Source organism: Staurois parvus, unplaced genomic scaffold (assembly GCF_062004578.1).
Source record: "Staurois parvus isolate SC_StPar_1 unplaced genomic scaffold, SC_StPar_1.0 ptg000564l, whole genome shotgun sequence".
In the NCBI taxonomy this organism is placed as follows: Eukaryota; Metazoa; Chordata; class Amphibia; order Anura; family Ranidae; genus Staurois; species Staurois parvus.
This window is the reverse complement of record NW_028318360.1, coordinates 2,502,959-2,528,474: the sequence shown is the minus strand read 5'-3', so window position 1 is coordinate 2,528,474 and position 25,516 is coordinate 2,502,959. Positions and strand designations below refer to the sequence as shown.

General features: G+C 40.7%; 1 protein-coding gene across 1 annotated transcript in view; it reads right to left on the bottom strand.

Moving 5' to 3' along the window:
* The window catches only part of SH3BP2 (SH3 domain binding protein 2), a 39,322-nt gene extending 18,780 nt beyond the window's left edge, over positions 1-20,542 (bottom strand). The window contains exons 1-8 of the mRNA XM_089691536.1: positions 20,315-20,542; positions 15,669-15,771; positions 14,454-14,571; positions 12,806-12,876; positions 10,896-10,978; positions 7,167-7,226; positions 4,548-5,346; positions 897-1,011 (exon numbers count right to left, since the gene is read on the bottom strand). Of these exons, the coding sequence (XP_089547662.1) occupies positions 897-1,011; positions 4,548-5,346; positions 7,167-7,226; positions 10,896-10,978; positions 12,806-12,876; positions 14,454-14,571; positions 15,669-15,771; positions 20,315-20,450 (1,485 nt within the window). The 5' untranslated portion in view covers positions 20,451-20,542. The remainder of the gene's footprint in view (positions 1-896; positions 1,012-4,547; positions 5,347-7,166; positions 7,227-10,895; positions 10,979-12,805; positions 12,877-14,453; positions 14,572-15,668; positions 15,772-20,314) is intronic.
* Positions 20,543-25,516: the final 4,974 nt, after the last annotated feature.

Genomic DNA, 25,516 nt, shown 5'->3' with positions numbered 1-25,516 from the left:
GGATTTAATTGCATCTATATGATTTTATCACTGTTTATTGAGGATAATACACTATTTAGTTTTCTTTTTGGAGGTACACGGCATTCTTGGAGGTACACGGTGATAATGAATCAGAACTTGGATGAATAATTTTAGAATTTTTGGAGTTTTGAAAGAATTTTTCACTGACACTAAAAAGGTTTAATTCTTATAATATTGAATACAAGAGTAAAATAAGGGAGCTGACGTCGCTCAGAACCATTGGCGGGAGTCAGACGTGTAGGATGTATGGAGTGGCCTCAGCCATTGCTCTAGCCACGCCCTCTGATGTGTTTCACCCCGCCCATCAGGGGGCTTGGTCACAGTTGGGTGGGGTGAAACTCATCAGAGGGTGTGGATAGAGCAACGGATGAGGCCACTCCATACCATTGGCGGGAGTCAGACGTGTAAGATGTATGGAGTGGCCTCAGCTGTTGCTCTAGCCATGCCCTCTGATGTGTTTCACCCCGCCCATCAGGGGGCTTGGTCACAGTTGGGTGGGGTGAAACTCATCAGAGGGCGTGGCTAGAACAACAGCTGAGGTCACTCCATACATCCTACACATCTGACTCTGACCTACACGAGTTACTGGAATAGCTTTGGGGCACTGCTCCCTTCATTCCCTCTGCCGGTGGGGTGACTTCTCTATATCTAAATTCAGAGCGGCGCCACCAAGCTTGATTCACAGTTCACACATTGAATGCGGTTTTATTTAAAGACTGCACATACTGGTCTTGAAGAACCTTTCATTTTATCCTTTACAGACTTGCCAACATGACAGCATGGAAAGAAGAACTCCATAGATTGGCATGCCTGTGAAAGAAATGAATTTGGCCACCATGGTTTTGTATCTTTTATTACTACAGTATAGCACATACCTTTTCATAGTCATCGTCACTGTCACTTTCCTCATGCACATCTTTTAATCTTGAAGGTCGAACCGGCGTTTCCACTGTTTTATCCATAAAGCTCTGACCATCCGGTGGTGACCTCCTGAAAAACAGAGTAAACCATTCTGTTAAAAAAGAACTTCCCAAGCTGTGTAGTTAAAGTGCATAAATAGCCAAATATTGTAAATTTTAGATAGAGACGGGAATGGTTATAACCTCTGTCAAAGTTTTTTTTGCCGTGCCCCTGCTAGCAAGATTCGGCCTCTCGGTTTGCCCTGGTGACTATCATCCCACAGGAAGAAAGTGATGGAAAATCCAAAATGTTATAGTTGTTACATAAACAGGAATAGAGGGGAAATCTTTCAGTAAGAACAACTGTTGAAATTTCCCCTCACTTTCTGTTGCGTCTCTAGGACAGTAAAGTAAAGAGAAATTCCCAAAGGGACACACACAAATAAATAAATAAATAAATAAATAAACGGGGGTTGTGACTTTGCTGTACTCTAAAACAAAAACAAAAAAAAACATTTTGCCTATCAATACAGTTTAACCATTTGCCCTCCAGAGGATTTACCCCCCTTCCTGACCAGGCCATTTTCTGCATTATTGCGCTGCGTTACTCTAACTGACAATTGCGCGGTCATGCAATGCTGCACCCAAATTAAATTTATGTCCTTTTTTCCCCACGAATAGAGCTTTCTTTTGGTGGTATCTTGGTGTGCCCTCATAGCAAGTTGCTTGTTATGGGGGAACACCTGGGTGCTAGCTCCTGAGCCGTGCTGCCTGCGTCCATAGACAAAGACAGTGCACCTTGGTCACGCCATCTGATCCCTTTTCACAGGATTTGACTGACAGAAGCAGAAGCCAATGGATCCCGCTGCTCAGTTAAGTATAAGGGGAGTGAGGGGCATACTGCTACCTAAGCTGCTGCTACTGCTACCTAAATATTTTTCACCTTAATGCAAGGAAAGCATTAAGATAACAAATATTTAAGCTTTAGAACCACTTTAGGTCCCACACAAAATATTGCAACTCTGTTTTATTTTTTAAAGTGCATCACAGGTATGTAGCTTCTCTGCCCATTTCTAAAATCCTGAGCTTTGTGGCATTTTTAGCTACTGCAACATTCTAAGAAGTTGATTTACTAAAGGCACGTAGGCTGTATTTTTGCTTGTGCTGTTACCCACATCTTGCATGATCAGGAAGATTACAACACAAAATAATGGACTCATGACACCGTTATTGTCTATCAATTACCATTTAATGTGTCTATTATCTGCACGGTGTATATGTTTTTGATCCCTCTGTAGGGATTCACCTGTTGTTGGACTGTGTCCCAATCCGGGTACCAGGGGTCACGATTATTATAATATCCCCATGTGGATTGGGGTCGCCACTGTATATTTATCACCAGATATGGTCCGCCTATAGGACCGTTTTATATGCTTTTTACACCTTATGTCACTTATTGGTGTTGTTCTATTTAGCGCTGCATCAAATATATATTTTATTATTTACTGCACCTATTGGTATGGGATTAGATGCTGGCTGCTCTTTAGTTTATTGCCTATTTTACATAAGAGCGCAGGAGGACATTCCCGTTTTTTAGCCTTTGTATTTTTGCTTGCACATGAGTGGATGATGGAAGTCAGCAGAACTTCATCTCATTCACTAAGCTATGGGGAAATTCCCATGTAAAGTGAAAAAAAGTGAATGCCAGAATGTCAAAATCTTCATCCTCACCAGTCTTGTTATGTACAAAAATAGATGGTTTCAATTTACATATAAAAGAGCTCAGAATAGAACAGCACCAACAAAAGCATAAGGATTTTTATCATGTCTATTTATACTGGAACTGCAAACTACAAATACATAGGCTGGCAACAGATAGATATTTAGCAGTTGTGTTTGTGCAATCAAAACATGGAATCGTCAATGTTACCTGCATGTCACTGAGGCATTGAGATAGATTTACTAAATCTGGTGCAGCTGTGAATGGTAGCCAATCAGCTTCTAACTTCAGCTTGTTCAATTAAGCTTTGACAATAAATCCTGGAAGCTGATCGGTTTCTATGCAGGGTTGCACCAGAGTTTGCACACTCCAGTTTTAGTAAATTACCCCACAGAGTCAATTATTCCTCTTTGATTTCAATGTCAATATTGCAGAGTTTAATTAACCTCCTCGGCGGTATGATTATTTCCGATTTTTGGTGCTGAAAGCGGTACCATTATTTTGCATGGAAATATGTAGTTTTTTATTGTAGGCTGTAATTTTTAGGAATAACTCACTGAAATCTGTCCGAACAAGAGTCTAGTAAACATTCCGGATATGATAAAACTTGAAACACGAAATCATAAATTATAATTTAATAAATAATCATAAAAAATAATAATATAATAATATATTTAATTCAATAATATAATCAAACCAAAAACACTGAAATTTGAAATACAGAGGCAAATTCACACATCGCTGAGCAAAGTCGCAAAATCGTTTTCAGTGTCTGATGACGAATTTCCCCACAAATCATTATTACTCAATTCTGCAAGTGGTTCTGATTTACTATCGCTGTTCTCTAGCTGATCTAAAACCGCTTTTGACCTAAAGGGACGCTTTTTGGACGCCATGGACTTTTCTAAGTTTCCAGGCAGAAAGAACAGTCAAAATGCAGGCAGGGCACAGGACAAAGCAGTAAGGACAAAATATATGTGAAATGCATTGAAACAGCAATGTTTTACTATATAATAATCATTTAAAAAAAAAATGAAATTTTTTGTAAAAATTTCAAATTTGCCGCCGGTTCCAGCTCCCGTACGTCCCGACGTCACAGGGACCGGAATATGGAAGCCGGATGCCGGCATCGGCCGGAGGAGATGGCCGGGGACGCTGCAGGGGACACATCGCGGGAGCGAAGGACAAGGTAAGTGCTGAAGGGACTCCCTGAGCAACGCCGCATGGTAAGCCCGAGTGTAGCTCGGGGTTACCGCTCTTGGTACTGAAATTTTACCCCGAGCTACACTGGGGAATACTGCCAAGGAGGTTAATTTACAAATATCCTATAAAAGAGAAGTGTGACCAAAGCTTTTTTGGCCAAACTTCTCTTGTGGGTCAGAAGAGTAAACGTACTTTCGCCTGTCACCCAGATTATAGTGGGTATGGCGTGCTCTAAGCTGACAGAGTAGAGCAACTCCAGGCTCTGGAAGGATCCCAACAAAATTGTCTAGATCCACCCAGCTTCATGATTAAAAGCTGGCTGCACCTCCCAGCACATGGCTATGAGCCTGAGCCAGCTGTGCCTGCCCCCCTCACCTGGCCTGGTGTTCCAGGGAGCGCTGGTGGAGCTGACCAAGATCTGAGTGATCAACAATCATGTGATTGTTCAGTTCTCAGTCTTAGGGCCAATGTGGGACAGCTGCAGCTTCACATTAGTGCTGCAGCATAGAGGTTTGTAGATTTATTTTTTTAAACCCATGCTTCTCTTTTAATTTTTGTCATTTATTCAGAGATCGCAATGCTATTCCCCTGGGGTGTTGATACCCTGATGCCCCTATTCCAGATGCTAAGCCTATTTTTTTGCTTAGAATAGTGACCGAGATAAAAGTAACATATCAGAAAACGTCTTGGATAATTTTACTTACATTATTTGTGAGAATCCATGATTTGCCATTGATGGGCGTACTCTAGGTACGACAGGAGGTGGCTTAGGGGGTCCAATTTTTATCTGAGAGCTTGAGATCTCGGGGGATATGTCATCATTAAATGTTATTCTTGGTTTGTTTCTTGGAACAAGTGGGGGAGTGTTGTCTTCTACCTTCAGACATAGAGGTTTTACTGGTGGTACAGGAGGTGGTGTGTGGCTAGGCTTATTTGGTAGTCTGTCAATAGCAGGTACAGCAGGCTTTGATGGTATCACTGGAGAAGGTAAAGTTTTAAGTATGTTGCTCAGTTCTTGCTTTAGCTGTTTATTTACTATTATAGAATTTTGAGAACTATTATGCATTTCATCTGTAGTTAGACAGTTTGGATGTTCATTTCTGGGTCTAGTAACAGGTGTATCCAACCTGGGGGGCGGAGCTTGAAATGATGGTGGGCTGGAAATGGGGAAGCCTGAGGAGGACCTTCTGGGCTGTGGTGGCAGTTTACCAGCTTTGTGAGTTGTACTGCTTATTGGTGGCGGAAGAGGAGGTTTAACGTCATAAGGTTTGTGAGCTGGTGTAAAAGAAGGGATCGGCGGAGGAATCTTCACATCTAAGTCAATTTTAATCTGATCAAAAGACTCCCTCCTTGGGCGTGTCAGATCTACATCTGATATGACTTTTTTCGGTAGGGAAGGAAGTGGCTTTGATGTTGCAATACTGGCTGTTAATCTTCTCATTTGGGGATCTTCAGTCTTTGCTTGGTCTGGAACTGGTGGTGGTGGATAGCTTGGTGCTCCATCTGAACAACAAAAAATATTTGACTAAATTAAAACCCAATGGAATCATTTCTATAAGCAGCAGGTTTTTAAAAATATCCCAATTTTGAAAGGATTGGAGTGTTAGTGGTTACAAATCAGAAGAACACCAAGGCAATTTAATTAAACAGCCTTCAAGTCTTTGCATGTTACAGCATGACATGCATTTCTTTTCTTATTGGTTAGTATGGTTGAACTACAGGATATCTTTATATACTGAGCTGACATACTCAATTTGATATTGAAAATGGCGCTTTTAGAGGTGGGATGTCTACAATGCAAATGACAGACCTTGGGCAATGTACTGAGATGGAATTTTAGTGGTCATTAACCAAAAAGAAAAACATCAAGACAATCTGAGATACCGCTGAGATACCAAAATTGAGCTGAAAGTTAAAACAGGGCTTTTTTTTTGGGGGGGGGGGGATGCCTGCAATGTAAATAATAGACATTAGGGAATGTACTTAAGTTACAGAAAAGAGTGAATTCAGGATAAATATCACCTGGATAGTGATACTGATAGTCTACATTTGCAGGCAGGAAGGGGTAGCTGTGACATGGAATGTGCACAGCTGTGGGCTTTGCAAACTGTTGTCACCTTCCCTATGCCATGAGGCCATTAATCAATGCAGGGGTGGAGGATTTCAAGAATAGTCAATTACTTCATCATTTTTGGAGGGTTTTACAATTTTGTGTAACAGTTTCAGTCAAAGAATTCCAGTTTGTTAACCAACTCAATACTGCTGAGTATACTGTATATATACGGCCTTGTATTGAGGTGGTTATATCGGGATCATGGTTTAGGCCACAATTCTTGTTCAGGTAAAAGTGATCAGAGCGGCTGTACAGCCGCTGCATCACTTTTACAGGCGGTGGAAAGGGGTCCACCCCATCTGGCTGCCGCCATTACCGGGCTTTCCCACCCCATCAGGGAGCCTGGAAACGATGTGACTGCCTCAGTCACATTCACTGAGAAGAGTGGCATGAAAGGGAAGTTGACAAGCTGTTAATGGCTTGTACAGCATCTGATCAAACCGATCTCAGTTTGATCGGATGCTTTGGAGGCTAGAGGAGAGTCTATTAGATCCCAGATCTCTCCATAAAGAGGACCTGTTATGACCTATGCTATCACAAGCGATGTTGTTATCCATTGTGACAGTAATAAAGGTGATCAAAACAAATTAAAGATATAGTGTAAAAAAAATTAAATTTTTTTTTTTAAAATAATGAAAAGCGCCCCCCCCCATGCTCATGAGCAAATGCATGTAGGTCCGCCACATATATATGTATTGGCGATCACACCACACATGTGAGGTATTGCTGTGAACGTGAAAGCGAGAACAATAGTTCTAGCACTAGATCTCCTGTGTAACTCTAACTGGTAACCTATAAAGGCTTTTAAAGCATTGCCTATGGATAACAGTTAATGTACCGTAGTTTGTTCCATTCCACAGGCGTATGCAATTTTAAAGTGTGACGTGTTTGGTATCTATTTACTTGGTGTAAGATCATCTTTTATATTTTACAAAAAAAATTGGGTATTTTATTGTTTGAGTGCACTAAAGTATATTTTTTCAAAAACATTTATATAATAAAAAAATATATAATGTTTGGGAGTTTTCTAGCAAAATATGCAGATTTTTACATGTAGGGGAGAAATGTCAGATATGGCCCGGGGATCAAGTGGTTAAGCTATTTGACATGTTGTGCCCTTAGAGATCCATTATTCATCAGAAATGAGTGGCATTTATTTTATCATCTTCTATATGCACTTACTCTTTTACATCAAGTATAACGTGCTTACCATCTACAGCATCTGGCCTTTCATAGTCCTCTTCATCATCATCTTCATCCTGCCAGCTATCTGTTGGCATATACAATGGAAATATTAATCTTGCTGCTGGTCACATGAGTGCTAACGCTTGTTACTTTAATAGAATGACTGCCATGATTGCATTATTATAATTCCTTGCTTCATAATAACTCAAAGCACAGGTCAGAATGTGGAATAGTAGTGAATGTTATCAAAGACATCTGTTTTATAAGGAAACTGTGTCATATTTTCAAGGGAAACATGTATTGAGTTATTGTGAAGCTTAGAAAGACTGAGCTCCATTATACTGCACCTTTACCTCCAAGTCTCTTAAAGGAAAAAATGGCCAAAAAAAAAGAAAACTAATGCAGCCACTGCATCTAACAATTGGTAAATTACAATATATTAAATGTTTGTTTTGGGGATTTAATATTGCTTTAAGTCTAATATTAAAACCTTTCTAGGGTTAGCCTGTGTGAATGCTATCTTTATGGCATGTCTGATTCATTGCAGAAAGAGCAGAATAAAATTGATGGTGCATGTAAGCTTAAAGTGTTACTGAACCCCGGACCCTGCATTCAATATATCCGGTCTCCCAGGACCCTGCATTCAATATATCCGGTCTCCCCGGACCCTGCATTCACTATATCCGGTCTCCCCAGACCCTGCATCACTATATCCGGTCTCCCCGGACCCTGCATTCAATATATCCGCTCTCCCCAGACCCTGCATCACTATATCCGGTCTCCCCGGAGCCTGCATTCACTATATCCACTCTCTCCAGTCCATGAATTCACTATATCCACTCTCCCCAGACCCCGCATTCACTATATCTGGTCTCCCCAGACCCCGCATTCACTATATCTGGTCTCCCCGGACCCTGCATTCACTATATCTGGTCTCCCCGGACCCTGCATTCATTATATCTGGTCTCCCCAGACCCTGCATTCACTATATCCGGTCACCCCAGACCCTGCATTCACTATATCTGGTCTCCCCGGACCCTGAATTCACTATATCCGCTCTCCCCAGACCCTGCATTCACTATATCTGGCCTCCCCGGACCCCGCATTTACTATATCCGCTCTCCCCAGACCCTGCATTCACTCTATCTGGTCTCCCACAGTACATATAACATGGAAATGCAATTATTTTAGTAAATATAAACTGCTAAATACCTTTTCTCATCAGCAGTATATAGCAGTCTGGTGACTTCTATCAGTGTTCAGCAGAGCACTGGTTAAAACTTGTAGGAGGAGTTTTCTTTATGCTCTAGGAGGATGCATAACCCCTGACCTCTGTCTGGACAGTGCTGATTGGCCCTGTGCTGATCACATGCAAAAAAAAACAAAAAACCTCTCTAGCAATACACACTAAACTGAGCATGTGCGAATGGCTATGGTTCAGTCTGTCTTATCAGGAGATGAGACATGGACATTTGAACAAAAGAGGAGCAGAGAAGTCAGGATCAAACTGCCTTTTTACACAATGCAGAGGATTAACCCCTTAGGCTCCACAGTGAGTATAACAAGCATGCTTTACTGCATCTACAGACTGATTTTACGGTTGTGGGTTTAAGAAAACTGTAAACCCTCCCAATGTACTTTTAATATTTGCTCCTATTTGGTCTGTTATATACTGTATACTATTAAAAGGGATTTTCTTTTTTTTTAGATTTGTTCAATATATGCAAAAAAAATTCCTGCCAGAGATCAAGTGATCCTAATTTATTGTGCACTCTGCCTCTGCTGGACTGATATCTCAAACATTATTGTTATCAGCCCTGCCCAATTTACCTCTGTGCACTACAGAGCACCTTTCTTCTATATTTTAGAGGTTAGGAAAGGGCATGGTGTTCTGTAGTCCAAAGTAGGAGCAAGCAGTCCTGGGTAACACTCATGTAAGTTGTGCAGCCTACTGCCCTGTGTAAGGTGCTTACAGAAGAAAAGGAGGCAACAAAATGATAATTGGTAGTTTTCTCTTTTCTCTTGTTTACACACGTGTTGATTCACCGCCAGCACCACCGCGCTTCAACCGCATGCATTCTGGTGAACAGGTTGTGTTCGGCGAGCACAACAGCAGGTATCATTCTGCCATGGCCACCGCATGTGAACACCCCCATTTGCTACCTTTGCAGCTAAAAGAGGGGCAGTTGAAGGGGTGATAAAGATGTAGCTCAGCCACACGGTTTTACTTTCCCCCAACACAAGTGTAAACATTGAATTTCTGGACTGAAATGTGTCTGCTTTGTTGGAATGCATCTTTTCCTTAGCACAATCTGTGTTCAGAAAAATATATTATCCTCTAAACCACCTTGGTTAAATATCTTCTGTTTTCAAACAATGGATTTTGCACAGGAATGTGGCGAATCATTATCTGGGTTAGTTTGCTGTTAAATGAAAAAAGCAGACAATGCAATCTTTCTCAACATTATATCATATAATAACGGGAGTTCTATGGGCAGTGCATTCCTTTTTATTAATACATGGTTAATATGTTCTGTAATTATTAACTGACTCAATTATTTGCCCACACTCCAGCCATAAAGATGATCCTAAACACTGTGAAGTTAAAGGGTATTTCCACCTTTACACACTCATTGGGATATCACCTACTTTATATTTTAATATTTTCTCGAGAAAGACGTGCTGTGCTCCGCAGAAACTACTTTGGAAAATCCCGATCAGTGTGCTTACAGAAAAGCACTCCCTGCACACAGTTAACCCTTTGATCGCCCGTCACATTAACTCCTTCCTGTCCAGTGCCATTAGTACAGTGTCAGTGCTTTTTTTTTTTTTAGCAATGATCACTGTATTGGTGTCACTGAGGATGTCAGTGACACCAAGTTAGTTCCCCCCCAGAGTCAGAATGTCCTCCGCAGTCCCGCTAAAAGTAACTGATCACTGCTATTACTAGTAGAGAAAAAAAAATCCCAGTATCTATACCATCATTTGAAAACGCTATAATTTCATGTAAACCAATTAATTTACACGTATTGAGATTTTGTTTATAGCGAAGACATGTCGCAGAATACATTTTGGCCTAAATTTATGATGAAATTTGATCTTTTACATTTTTTTACTGGATATGTTTAATAGCAAAAAGTCCAAAATGTTGTTTTTTTCTCAAAATTGTCGGTCTTTTTTTGCTTATAGTGCAAAAAATAAAAAAGGCACAGGCGATCAAATACCACCGAAAGAAAGCTCAATTTGTGGGACACAAAGGACATAAATTTAATTTGGGTGCAGGATTGCATGACCACGCAATTGTCAGTTAAAGTAACGCAGCGCCATATCGCAAAAAAATGGCCTGGTCAGGAAGAGGGGTAAATCCACCGGAGGGCAAGTGGTTAAAAAATATATCCTACCTAGCTTTCCCTTCCTATGTAATGTTAAAGAGGGGGCTATAGAGTTACATTTATCATAATGAACCCTGTCTGCAATGTGCTGGCAGATCCTATTATCAGTTGTAAACTAGATGCGCACACTGTCTGTCCTCATAAAGCGTTAAAGTTCAAAAGGTTTGGGTTGTACATTGTATGCTAATGCACTTACAAAAAGTGTCACTTTATTTTTTTGGGATTGTGATTGTTAAGTAATTTCCCTGATTTTCTGTCATTAATACCCCCTTTATTATGTGCAAACTGGTGCATGCAATATATAAAGCCATGGCTTAAAAATAAAAATGCTAGGGTATGTCATTATGGATATTAACTATTACCTTCTGCTGGATTGTGTACATATTTAATAGCGACTGGCCGTTCCACAGATCCATAGAAACTATCTGAGTCTGAGCCACTCTCACTGGAAGAGAAAGTACATGAAAGTTATACCTTACAGGTGGCAAAAACCACATTGTTCTCGTTTACAAATCGGGCATCTAAGCAACATGTCATGGAATCCACTGTACATTGTAACTTGACAATTGTAGAAAGCCGAACAGTGTCAGTTTTAAAGAAAACAAAACACGCCATGCAAGAATTTGAACTTTTACTCTATTTTGCGCAGGGTTAGATGTAAGGCCCCTTTCACATGGGCATTCCGTATGTCCGGTTTTCATCTGTCTGTTTACTGATGAAAAACCCATGTACTTCTATGACTAGCGGATGTAAAGGGATCATCATGTGTTTACATCCGTTAATGTCGCAATCCATTAACATCCATTTTTTTGAACAGAAGATAACCCTATTTTTCTTCTGTAAAATAAAAAAAACGGTACGGACGAAAAATGGATATAAACGGACAAAAACGGATGTAAACGGATGAAAAACTGATGGAACTGGACAAAGACGGATGTAACCGGACAAAAAACAGATGTAAACAGAAAAACAGATGTAAACAGATTTAACTGGACAAAAACTGATGTAACCGGACAAAAGAGGGATGTAAACGCATGAAATACAGATTTAAATTGATGAAAAACGGATGTAAATGAATGAAAAATGGATGAAAAAACGGATGAAAGACGGATGTAAACTGATGTGAACTGATAAAAAACTGATGTGAACTGATCCGTGTGAAAGCGGCCTTAATATAAATCTTTCATATGTTATTTTTCACAGTTGGGGTTCTTTCACATGAACGTTCCGATTGGGTCCGGCTGCCCGGTTTTTAGGCGGACTCGATCGAAACCTCCATTCTCCTCTATGGAGCGGTGGGTGTAAACGAACATGTCAGTTAACACCCGCCGACATCCGATCTGCCAAAAAGGGACGGATGGGGATCCAATTCCCCTTCTGTCCGTCGCATCGGATGAAAACGGACAGTAGCTCTGTTTTCATCCGACCTCCCATGGATGAGAGCGAGCAGCTCTGTGTCTGCTCTGCAGCAGCGGAGCAGACACAGAGCTGTCATCTGCTTGCTCAGTGGGGATCAGCTGAGAGATCCCCCGCTGAGCAAGCGGATCCACTAAATGGGTCCGTCCCCTGTGAAAGAGCCCTTATAACAACTTAATATAATTACACATTCAATAAGGCCAAACTTGACTGCTTCTCCTAAAAGTGTATTTATAGGCAAAACTTTTTTTTTTAAATTTCTTCTCTTTTTGTTAATTTTTTGTTTGTTTGTTTATTTGCTGTATGCGTTCCCGCTGGGGAAATATATCCTTTTATTTTTGGCCTGGTTCCAATAGGAACTCATACCCCAGTTTAGTCCATTTTGCTCTAGTAGGAGAGAACTTGACTGGTTCTCTTTAAAGCGTATGTGTTTCTTCTCTCATCTTCCCTGGTCAAAATGGGAAATCCAGAATTTTACAGTTGCCACCAGAGCAAGAGGTACATTCTTCAATAGGAACAGCTCTTCCAGTGACAACTGTCTAATTTGACAATTTTTCTCACTTAGTGGTTTCCACTCACTTCCTGTTGTACCTACAAGACAGTCAGTAAAAGGAAATCTCCTCAAAGGGACCCAGACAGCAAAGAATATTCATGCTTGGTTGCTTGTCCTCATACCCCACTCCAGTCCATTCTCCAGTAGTAGATGGGTGGGCAAAAATAAAGCAAATCTTCAAAAAAGGGTAAAATATAGCACCAGTCTACAGATCACACTATTGTTATTATTTTGTGACTTTTTTTTTAACCACACAAAAATATAATTGGAAGGGTTGTGTGTCTGCTTATCTGTACCACATACCTCAGGTCAGTAATTGTTTCTTTCTTCTCATGATAACGATCTATCTCCTTCCTCAAGGCTAGCATCCATTTCTGTAACAAAATGTATTATTATTTTATTGTATTTGCTTTAACACATTCATTTCACCCTTACAACCCATATGGAGGAAAAATATATTTAAAAAACTATTCTTCCCAAATATATTGCCATATATTTGAAATGCTACAATTTTGGCTATATTCAATATATTTCAAAATATATATATATGTAAAAATATATGTTAAAATTACTTTTTTATATGTTAAAAAAATCTGAAGAATATATTTAAAACAAATATTTTTAAAAATATATTTTTTAACATATAAAAAAGTCATTTTAACATATATTTTTACATATATTTGTAAACGCATTCCAAATATGTAGATTTGTATTTTTAAAGACATACAGTATATTTAAAATGTATTTTTAAAAATATTTTTCATATATTTTGTAATATAAATGCATTTCAACGTGTGTGTGTGTGTGTGTGTGTGTGTGTGTGTGTGTGTGTGTGTCTGTGTGTGTGTGTGTGTGTGTGTGTGTGTGTGTGTGTGTGTGTGTGTGTGTGTAATATGTCCATTTTTAGCATTTCAAATGTATGGCAATATATTTGGGAAGGATATTTTTAAAATATATTTCAAATATATTTTTCTTCCATGTGAGAATCCAGAATAATCAAATACTAGTATGTGTAAAAAAAATGGTGGAAAATGTTTTATACATTTGCAAATCAGATGACTAAGCACAATACTCCAGGCTAAATTACATACAGGGATCACACTAGTTAGTACAGTAATGTCTGCATGAAATAAATACTCAACTGTTCACTATCCCAGCATTGGATGGCATTGGTAGTTCACTAGATACTTTCCCATTCTGCCTGCAATTCTTGGCAAAAAAATAAATATTTGCAGTGCATGCACATTTTTCTGTGCTTTTTCCCCAAGCAGAGAAAACTTCTTGTTGATCCAGCCAGAAATCCTGTAGCTCCTGACTTTCTGTTTTAACAAAAACACAGTGTTTCTGTAGGACTGTAGGTCCCAAGCAGTGTTGGCTGTGTTCTCCTCCAGGCACTTTAACACCTCTTTCTTGAGTTAAGAAAACAGGGAGGTGTTCTGAAGTCCAAAAGAACAGAACAAGGTAGGGCTGACAACAGTGCTATGGGTTATAGTGCAGCAGAAGGGCTGACAACAGTGCTATGGGTTATAGTGCAGCAGAAGGGCTGACAACAGTGCTATGGGTTATAGTGCAGCAGAAGCAATGTGTTGTCAGCTGCTTGTGTCAACAGGAAGTTGGAAACTAACTGGATTTCTGCTCTGTTTTTGAGCTACCTTATTAGCAAATGTTGTATTGTAATTTTGGCCCTATAGGTACATCTAAGCAATGGATTCTTCTTGTTTCCACATGTCCCAGTAGAAAGTCTTGAAATAAGGAGATGAAGAGACATTATTTCAGCTTCACCCAATCGTGTATGAAAAACTTTTTTCATCTTATAAGGGGGAAATTCAGGCCATCATTAAACGAAGCCTTGTATTTACAGACGTGTCAGTACTGATATGTGGGTACAATAGTCCAGTCTGAACATAAAATAGCATCTCCTTGTCTTGCAGCTACCAGATGGACCACCTACCTTCCGCTCTTCTTCAGATGCTGCAGAGAAGTACCATGTCCGATGTTTTTTGCTAATGTGCACCATCTTGAATGGGAAAACATTATTTGATGTGGTCTCTTCTGCTGCCCGCATTACCCTAGTGAAAGCGATGAAGAATGTGAATTAAAAGTAGGCATCATTTGCAGGTGCTCCTGTCTGGCATCCAATCTGTGGATAATTTACAAATCAATTAAGCGTCTGATGGTGTATAAATTAAGTTTGGTCCTTACAATGTTTCCAGATTTTTAGAGACCGCACAAAACACACCTTTATGGTCATGAAAGGTTTGGTTCACCTTCACTTTGGCAGTCATCAACAACTTGATCTGATTTTGTTTTGGAATACTGCACATGTTCGATATAAGCCAGTGTGGTCTGTGCCAGTGTAGGTCCCATGTGTCCCAATGTTCAGGTGCACACCAATGAGGTTGTAAAAGAACTAACTACTAATACTCCTAATAATAGTTGCTTCACATGCCCTGTTCCATCGAAGCTATACTAGTGTCATACTAGAAGTCAAGGGCGGCCCCTGACATCACCAAAGGGCTACACATTCAATATGTCAGACTGCAGTCATACCAGAGGGAATGATGATCATTTTTCCTCACCTAACCACAATTACACTGTGTATCCAAAAGTTTGTGGACATCTGACCATCATAATTATATGGGCTTGGAGGAAATCCCTTTCCAAAACCTTGTGCATTTATATAGGGTTGCTTCTCTCCCTTTCCTTTGAGCTAGAACAATCTTCTAACCTTCTGGCCTGTTGGAATGGATTTCCACAAGATTTTAAAATACTGTATGTTGGTGAGAAATTGTATTGGATAAGAAGACCTGATTTGCAATCAGCATTACTGTTTATCCGAAATTTGTTCAGTAGGGTTGAGATTAACACTCTGCACAGGGCACTCGAGTTCCTCCACAGCAAGCTCATTTACCCTTTCTTCATAAAACTGGCTTTGTGCACAGGGGTACAGTCATGCTGCGACAAAAAGGGCCTTTCCCAAACTGTTGCCAGAAGGTTGGAGGACTCCATTGTCCACAATGTCCTTCACTTTAACACCTGAACTCAGTTTAGTGATTGTCCACATACTTTAGGTCACATACGTGGATGTGAGGATCATGCAGTGATCAGGTGTTCACACATTTTTGACCATATAGTGTTTTTTTTTTTATTAATTTTAAGCACTTACCTGTTGTAACCATTTAGTGAGAAGGCTCCTTGTGAGGATGCTGAGGTGCTGCATTTGAAGTAGTACACACAGCCTTTGTGTATAATAACATATCTTAAGGGCCCTAGTGAAAGAAAGAGAACAGCTGATGTTAAGTTTTCATAGCTAACCTCTATGACCCTATACTTAAGCCTTGAACATACTACTAGTTTTTTTTCATTCAACCCAGCGGGCTGAAGAAAAAAAACCTGACAGCTCAGGAGGAGCCGCTGTACTAACTATCAGATGTTAGTACAGTGATCTCCGCACTGTGCTATTGTGTTCTGACAGGGGGGATGGCTCCCCCACCGGAGCACTCCAGTCAACGCTGATTGGGAGCCGATAGGTCATGTTCCTTCAAGAGAAGCCAGCCAAATGGACTGTTGGAACTGACTGTTGGACCAGCTGCCGTACACACAGGCCGAATGTCAGGTGATTTCTGTTGAACCAGCCGATGTCATCCGACATTCGGCCTGTGTGTTCTAGGCTATACTTTCTAGCACATATGAATTACCACAACAGTGTGATCTGGTCATAAAGAGGGTCACTAAATCAGTGTTTACCAGGTCTGTTCCCCAGTCCCTCCAACAGAGAATGCTTAGACTGTTGCTAGGACTTTAAGACAGTGTTTCTCAACCTTTTTTCAGTCAAGGCACCCTTTAAAATTATAGATAGTCCCGAGGCACCCTTTAAAATTATGGACAGTCTTGAGGCACCCCATTCTAAAATGTGAAAAACTATTCTATTAGCTTTTTATAATGCAGCAACATCTACACATGTGGGACACCCAACATTAGCGGTGATTTATTCTTCCAAAATAAATACACTTTTGCACACTGGTACTGAGTAGTATTCCAATGTTTCTCTTCTCCCTCATTTTTTCTCCATCACTGAGCTAATGTGACCCCAGCACTGATGGAAAGGGGCAGGGGAGGGTAAAACTAGGATGCTGTGCAGGCAGCTGACATCCTTCTTAGCAACTGATGATGTCATTGGTTGTAAGGACGCCGACGGCTAAAAGGTCGTAATACTGCACAATGAAAACCTGGGGCTTTGTGAAACTGAAAGGCAGGCTTGTTCCATCTGCTGGCTTGTATACAAGTTTTGGGCAATTTCTAGACATCTTGCCAAAGCACCCCTGAAGAAACCTCAAGGCACCCCAGGGTGCCTGGGCACCCTGATTGAGAAAGGCTGCTTTAAGACATGTTTGGGAGTCCCTGCATTAGATCATAATATCCTGCTGGTGCCCTTGAATCCCCTACATACTGTCAGACAGGGGACTTCCACTATGACAGATATATATGTAGTCAGATCATCCGGTTGTGTGGGCTATTGCCGTGTGGTAGTAATGTCACTGACAGACATAAATTCATCTGTCTGCTATATCTGATGCTAAGTTAACCAGAGTGACAGGAAATATAGGTTTCTTTTACATTTGTAACCTTTTTTTCTGGTGTGCTTTCCTTTATGATAGATAGAGCAGATCTACACAGACATCCTGAGCCTCATAATGTCCCACCTAGAGTGATGGTGAGTCCCACAATGAGAAACACTGCTTTAAAGGGACAGCTGTTATCTGGTATAGCTGTTGCTCCCACAAGAGGCAGCTACTAATTGACTCTTGGAAGTGGTAATAGTGATATGGCTTCCTGAAATGAGCGCCACTTCTGTGCAATAGCAGTCTCCAACACTGGCTGATGTCAACGGGAATGGTTCTGTTTTCCCAGCAAGCTAAAAGACAACACCTACGTTTTTGCTCAGACTGGTAGATTATGGTTCTTGGTTCCGCCTGGTAACAGATGTCATGACAGGTACCCTTTAAGGGGGTCAGGCCAGACTAGATGCTAATAAATTAGCTTACTAAAGGTTTCTTATAGGTCTAATGGTAAGATCTCTGTCCTTGTGTTCACAATTCAGCATATCTGTCACAGCTATTACAAAGTGTCCAGATCTCCCCATTGGATTTTATCTTTATATGAAATAATGTTAAATGCACCAATAGGAGTGGAAACTTCTTAGAGTAAGTGAGAACGCTCATTCTTCCAAAGTGGGCTGAAACAAGACAAAAACTGTGGCAGCAAGAGCTTGTCAGTGGAGCTTCAAAGACTTGAGTAGATCAATTTTTTAAACCTGAGATTAAATTGTCTTTTCTAGAATAAAATGTGATTAGTTTGGGAAAATAAACTCTTTGTCACAGAAATTACCTTCAATAGAGAATAGCAGGAGATAAGTCCATAACAAGTAGACGTTGACTATAGTTAGACCCCCAATTTACACCTTTATGTCTAGTCCAGGGGCAGACTGACCATTTGGAAACTCGGGCACTGCCCGAGGGCCTGGGGTCAGTAGGGGGCCCCATGAGATGCCCCTGGTACCTTTTTCATAGGCTCTTTTTAGTTTGGGCAAGGACACAGGGGCCCCATGATCTGCTATTGCCCTGGGGCCCCATGAGTTGTCAGTCCGCCCCTGGTCTAGTCACATTTTACCTTGCCTAGGACTTATACAAAAATCACAACATGAGATCTTACTTTTTGCCTAACCTCGAATAAGAAAAAGAAATGTACAGCATAGTGAACCAGCTAAGTTAATACAGGAACTGAGAGCTCAGCTGTGTTTTTTTATGCTGCTCGTCAGTGCCTGCAGAAGATGACCACATAGACATATGGTTAATCTACTGAACATCACAACACGTTCTTATTGGCTGTTCTGCACCACTGTTGTTTCATTTCAGGTCACAAAGCTGACTAGTTACTCAAGTGAAAACAAACTTAATGAAAAAAAAATGTCAGTTCACTTTGCAAATGATCAAAGTAAATGGGTCAGCCCACACAAAGCTGACATTTCAGCTTTGGGTAGATGTTGGAGGATTTTATTATGTCCTTCCATTTACATCTCTCTTTAGGACATTGAAAGCGACATCCCAAAACCTAATTTCCCAGCTCTCCTTGTCTACTGCAGCCATGGCAAGAAGCCTTACTTATCCTTGCCCTGTGTGACAGCTAAGATCTCAGCATTTTTCAATTAGAAGTCTTCTTGAACATGCCAATTCAATGGGGAAATGGACACCACTCAACCGACTCCAAGAGTCAGATGTATGGAATGGCCTCAGCAGCCGCTCCTGCCACTCCAGTAACGCGTTTTTCCCCACCCACCGGGGGTTTGATCACAGAGGCCGGTGGGTGGGGTGAAATGCATCAGATGGTGTGGCCAGAGCAGCGGCTGAGGCCATCCCATCCCATACATCTGAATCCTTGGGTCTGTTGAGTGGACTGCATTTCCCCATTGAATTGGCTGATGCTGGAATTCTTTCTTGACATCTGCACCCTCCTTTCATCTGCCGCAGGGTGACTCCTTCCTCCCATTCCCAGCTTGAAGTGTTGCGTAAGGTATTTTTATTCTTCTTGAACATGTTATGTTTTTATATGAATGTATAGGTAAATAGTATAAGAATGCAAGACTCAATATTCTTCTAAAGGGCTATTTATTGAAAATAAAAAGTGTATGGCCAACCAAAACTTTTTTGGAAAGAGTAGGGAAAAAATTATAACTCCAGTTGGGTTTCACTGATATCCAGAATTCATAGAAATCGCTAGCACATCACAGGCTCAGTAAAGAGCAATTTATTAAACACATATCGAAAAAGTACAACGTTTTAGAGCTTTAACTAGCTCTTTCTTTAGACAGTCACTGTGAGAGTCACTGTCTGAGCTTTGCTGTACATGGACTGCAAAAGGCAGATACTACATCAAATTTAACCTAGACCTCATTCACATGGGTGCACTACAGCCTACAACCATGCGTGGGTTATGTTTGGCACAGGAATGCACAGGTGTCCCATTCATGTCAATTTGGAAGCAGAGGTTGCACGGCCAAAGCGGCTTCTCCCAATTTGACAGCAATGAGAGTGTGGATTCACGGCCCCAAATGCTCACTGTCTGCATTAAAAAATACATTCAATGGTGCATTAATGAATGCAGTTTTGCATTAATTTGTGCCTTTTATATCTACCTGGAGTTTAGCTTTTGCTTCAAACAAAAGGGCAGATTTGCACTTATATCAAGAAAAAGTGTCCTAAATAGAATGGTAGTCTAGAGCAGGGGTCTTCAAACTTTGTAAACAAAGGGTCAGTTTACTGTTCTCCAGACTCTGCGGGGGAAGGGGAGGCTGGTCTGTCAGTGTGAATAGAAAATGTCCTGGTAACAATAGGAGTAAATAATGCCCCATCATTGGTATTAGTGGGAGGAAAAGTGCCCCATAGTTGGTATCAGGAGAAGGAATAAAGCCCAATGTTGGTGTCAGTGGGAGTGATAATGCCACATTGTTGGTGTCTATGTGTGAGAGGAATAGTGCCCCAAGGGCCAAATATAGGCAGGCAAAGGGCAGCATCTAGCCCCTGTGCTGCAGGTTGGAGACTACTGGGGGAAAGGCAGAAACTACAGGAAAGGCAGAAAAGACCTGCTATTACCAGTAGCCTATCAGCAGCTTATCAGCTGTTAACGTAGAACCCAAATGGCTTCTATAAGCAGCAGCTCAACTTTTCTTTGTTCAGTTTTCACAAAACAGCCATATTATAGTGTTCAAAAAATGTTAAACATTAAGAATCTAAACATAATATTTCTGCAACTTACATTTAAAGAGCTGCAGCTGCTTTCCTCCTCTTTTGTGCAAGTATCCTGCAATTGTGACCCCACCAGGCATTGTCAGTAGGTTCTGGGCACCAATCGCCTTCATTGGAACTGGCCAGTTGGGTTCTCCTGAAGCCATTTCTCTGAAAGAAAGTAAAACATTGTCAAGTTAGATGATGGTTTAAGGTATTATTTCCCTCCCCCACAGAGGTTAATTAGTAGCATAGTCAAATTTTCAGAAATTTTAGTCGTTTTTTAACTTCCTTGTTTTTCAGGCTTTCAGTTTCAGCTGGACAGCCATGAGCAAGGCTCACGGTCTAAGGTCAGCTGTACACATACTGGCTGCTGGTCAGCCAAGCCTGCATGTTTATATAACCTTTTGTTCTTTCGCTTTTGCGTAATGTCAGGTTAAAGCAAATAAAAGTAGGGCATTAGGATTTACAAGGATAATTTCTACTTGTGTTATAATTTCCTTGGATGGGAGCCATGAAATTATCATATGGAATGAAGCACTGTTACCTTATGAACATACCAAGGAGTAACAGTGCAATGTTTAATATACAAATATAATGTTTGGATGTTGTTTCTACAGAAACTTGGCACTTATTAAACTGATTAATCAGACCTTGCACCCTGCAAGCCTTTGTTAGAGGTTAAAGGGTTAGATCACTGAAACCAGATGTTGTTATTGTTGGTTGATCCTAGAGAGTTAAAGCTGAACGTCAGGCAAACAGATAAATACACAGATGTAGTACATGTATGGGAACTGATTTGCATGCCAAAGAATTTGTATTTCTGTCTATCCAGTTCTTACATTTGCACATCACAGACTTTTCAAACAGAGCAGGAGACCTGATTTTTCTCTGTTGCGTATAGAGAGACGTCCCTAGGGTTGGTGTCACCCGGTGCGGTAACACGTGGTGTCATCCATCTAGAGAGGAAGGAGCGGTGCCGGTGTAGAGGTAAAATGAGTATCCCATGAAGATATGTATCCCCTGAAGCAACTGCGCATGTGCCGAAGAAGCCGATCTCCAACTTTAGCACAGAGCTGCCACTGTTAACCCCTTATAGGCTGCAAACTGCTGAAGTTGATCCCGCGGATCACTATGGGTTGCAAGATCAGTTAACCCGGTGTAGCCTTTTGCAATTGCCCTGGTGGGCAATTGCAAAAGGCTAACTCCAGGTCAAATCCAGATAGTTATAATGCTTGCATTAAAAAAGGAAAAAAAAAATATATATATTTCATGATGTTTTACAGAGCTGCTTATTTTATGCCTTGTAAAGTTGCCTGAAGTTCATGTTTAAACCTTCTAATGGTTTCTTATATTGTATCTCTTGGGGTCCTTCAGGACTGCATACCTGCCTTACTCAGTACAAGAGTCCCTGTAGGATTTCAGATGTATATTACATTACAGAGAATGAAACAGGAGGAGTGAGAACACCACAAGATAAGCAGCATCTAAAATTGCAAGATGGACATGTAGTAAAAAGGGAACGATGGCGAAGTGATGTCTCTGCTTGAGTTACCAAGAGATATAAAAGCATGAAGATGGCTTCACCTCTCAGATTGTACCTATAACTGAAATATCATCGTCCTTTTATTATATGCAATACTGAACAATGACTTGTCTTTAGAGATTAGAAAAGATTTTGCATCTTGTTCCTACCCAGAGGGCTGTGCTGTATATACAAAAATAAATGAACCCGTGTGGAAACATGCATGGAAGGAAAAAGGATTGCACAAATTTGCAAGTTTCTATGCTTTAGAACTTTTCTACTTCCTCCACTGTGGAACCCTGTTGTTCTGGAAATTCCACAGCAAACTCCTTCCACAGTTTACAGTGCTGGAAATCTTTGTATTGAACTGTCTCTCACTGTTATGGTCTCTGAAATAGGAAACATGCTTGTTACAAACCCTACTGGGTTCTGGTTGTCTTCTACTGATACAGTTCACACCAGCATTTACTGCTGCCATCCATATCAGTATCTTACCACTTCTGAGGACTAACTGTCTGAGCCATCTGCTGGTACACACCTATTTATAGCCAAAAAATGTGTCCTTTTCCACCAATGGCATGTATAAAGATACCAATGAAAAACCATTACTGTTCCAACCAGGGGCGGACTGACAACTCATGGGGCCCCCGGGCAATAGGGGATCATGGGGCCCCTGTGTCCTTGCCCAAACTCAAAAAAGCCTATGAAAAAGGTACCAGGGGCATCTCATGGGGCCCCCTACTGACCCCGGGCCCTCGGGCAGTGCCCGAGTTTCCAAATGGTCAGTCCGCCCCTGGTTCCAACACTTGTGACTTTGGCCTAGCATTCCTTCTAGACTAAAGTTCTCACTATGGCCAGTTAAGGAGCTGCTAGGACCTGTTATTGCTATTTGTGTTCCTATTGGCAAATTTTAGTTCTGACCACTTTTGTTGTAGGGGAAACCTCATGAATTGAGGAACAGACCTTTAAATCTTACAAAGGTTTCAACCTTTCCCCACCTCTCTCAAAACTAAAAAAAAAGGGCTGAAGTTAGGCCTTAAACTACTTATTGTGGTTTCTTGATGTTAGAATAACCTTGGGCTGTAATAAGCTATTAAGGTGTTTGTAGGTAATGCAGTAACACAGAAAAGCCCTGGACTTTCCATTGTGTCCTTTCTGTTTTTTTATCCATGATGTACTGTATTAATGCACATCTTTCACCCACTCTCACTTGCACGCTCTAATGGCCTAGCAAACCCATAATTATGTTCACTGATGAACTCTACTTGAATGTCCAACTTGAATTTACAACAATACTGAATTATCTTCAAATATATTAACAGACCATCAGTATGAAGAGAAGATTCTCGTATAACAACATTCCTATTATCTGTTTTAAAAAGTTTCCTCTCCCATCATCCTTTACAGTCAACTTGAATGAAAGAAGTTATTGAAAAGACTAAGAATAAAACTAGTTTGAATGCAGTGAAACTCTTTCTGCTTAGAAACATTTTTCCAAGTTTACAAAGTTCATCTAGACTAATCAGAATGAATTCGATCTCATTGTGGAGCTGGGAGCAACACAACTATGCCATCACTTTATAGGGGCTGATTTATTACTACTGGAGAAAAGCTAAGCAGAATCACCTTGCAGCTACTGACTCCAATCTCATTCTTGTTTAGCACACATTTTCTAGCTTATCTATAAGAAGTGAAGCCTGATTGCCATGGGCAACATCCTAAATATTGTTCTCATTTTTTTTTATGATTCAGCTTCCTACTGTTTTTCCTAGTTTCATCCTGCCAATGAAAGAGCGAATACTGGACATTTTAAAGGCAGGTAAATATCTGCTCTTTTGCATTCTATGACATGGTGCTCAATAGCATTATAAAAGGAGGTACATTTATGCTAGTTGCCCAAATAATGGGGCATGATCAGAGCTAGGAATACTCATGTAGGAAAGCTGAGAGCTTGGGTACTCAGCTTAGAGTAGGGGGGAAGGTGACTAGAAAGGGCAATATCAAAAAGGAGCGGTTCCTCCTCATTTCGTTTATCAGTCATGCTGGAAAATTTGTGAAAAACAGCTGATTTTCACAATCATTGGTGGCAACATCAGTTTACAAAACGAACGATGTTTCGTTTTTCGAACGACAAATTGGCCGATAAATGAACCGTCTATGGCCTGCATAATTCAGGTATATTCACCTCTACATCGCTCCCCCACTTTTTCCTTTCTCTATGCCAGGCTGCCGTAAAATACCAGTGGAAAGCTGGTGCTTGAGCTTACAGGAAGAGGCCATGTCTTTATCTTCATCATTGGCTAGTTTCGCCCTGCCAATGAAAGAGCGAATACTGGACATTTTAAAGGCAGGTAAATATCTGCTCTTTTGCATTCTATGACATGGTGCTCAATAGCATTATAAAAGGAGGTACATTTATGCTAGTTGCCCAAATCATGGGGCATGATCAGAGCTGGGAATACTCATGTAGGAAAGCTGAGAGCTTGGGTACTCAGCTTTGAGTAGGGGGGAAGGTGACTAGAAAGGGCAATATCAAAAAGAAGTGTTGTGCAAAGTGAGATTGCCTCTTTAAAGGCAACCCTCTAATGCAGGCCATAGACGGTTCGTTTATCGGCCGATTTCCGCACTGTTATTGGGGCAATGGCATTGGGCAATTTTGGCGGTTCCTCCTCATTTCGTTTATCGGTCATACTGGAAAATTTGTGAAAAACGGCTGATTTTCACAATCATTGGTGGCAACATCGGTTTACAAAACGAACGATGTTTCCTTTTTCGGACGACAAATTGGCCGATAAATGAATTGTCTATGGCCTGCATAACTCAGGTATATTCACCTCTACATCGCTCCCCCACTTTTTCCTTTCTCTATGCCAGGCTGCCGTAAAATACCAGTCGAAAGCTGGTGCTTGAGCTTACAGGAAGAGGCCAAGTCTTTATCTTCATCATTGGCTAGTAGGCCCATACATTGCATCATCAGAGAAACTCACGTTTTCCTCCATACTCAACAGCACCATTGTGCAGTTGCTGTTACAGAGGAAGAAGGTGTGGGGATCATTGTAAAGGCAAGTATTATTGGCTCAGAAATGGACTTTCAAAAGACCATGTCATATTGCTCTGCATTGGCAAGGTGAGAAGGTCTCTTTAATACATAGTGGGGTTCCTTCTCAACCATTGCTCTAAAAGTGAGTACTCACTGCTCATGGGCAGTGAGTACTGCCCATGATACTTTAACTATTAGTAATAGTACTAATAGTTGATTTTTCAGCACAAGATTTCAGGGGTCTACCACCCTTCTTCTGGAGCTTGCCTTTGTACACAGTGGCTCAGTCAAAGAAGGGCCTTCCCCCAAACTGTTACCACAAGGTTGGAAGGACACAATGACCTAAAATGTGAATATTTGATATGATAATAGCATTAACAGTATCCTCAATAATTTGGAGGGTGTGCCCATATTTTTGGTCACATACAGTACTTTATGTGAAAAGGATCCTGGAACTCAATCTGACGTTTGTAATTGAGAATACAAGCCATTTTTACCCAACTAAATTTTTTATTTTATTTCTAGTCCTTACTATAATAAATTAACATGTATCGGGGGGGATTTACTAAAACTGGTGCACTCAGAATCTGATGCAGCTGTGCATGGTAGCCAATCAGCTTGAACTTTACCTTGTTCAATTAAACAAACTTTACCTTGTTCAATTTGGC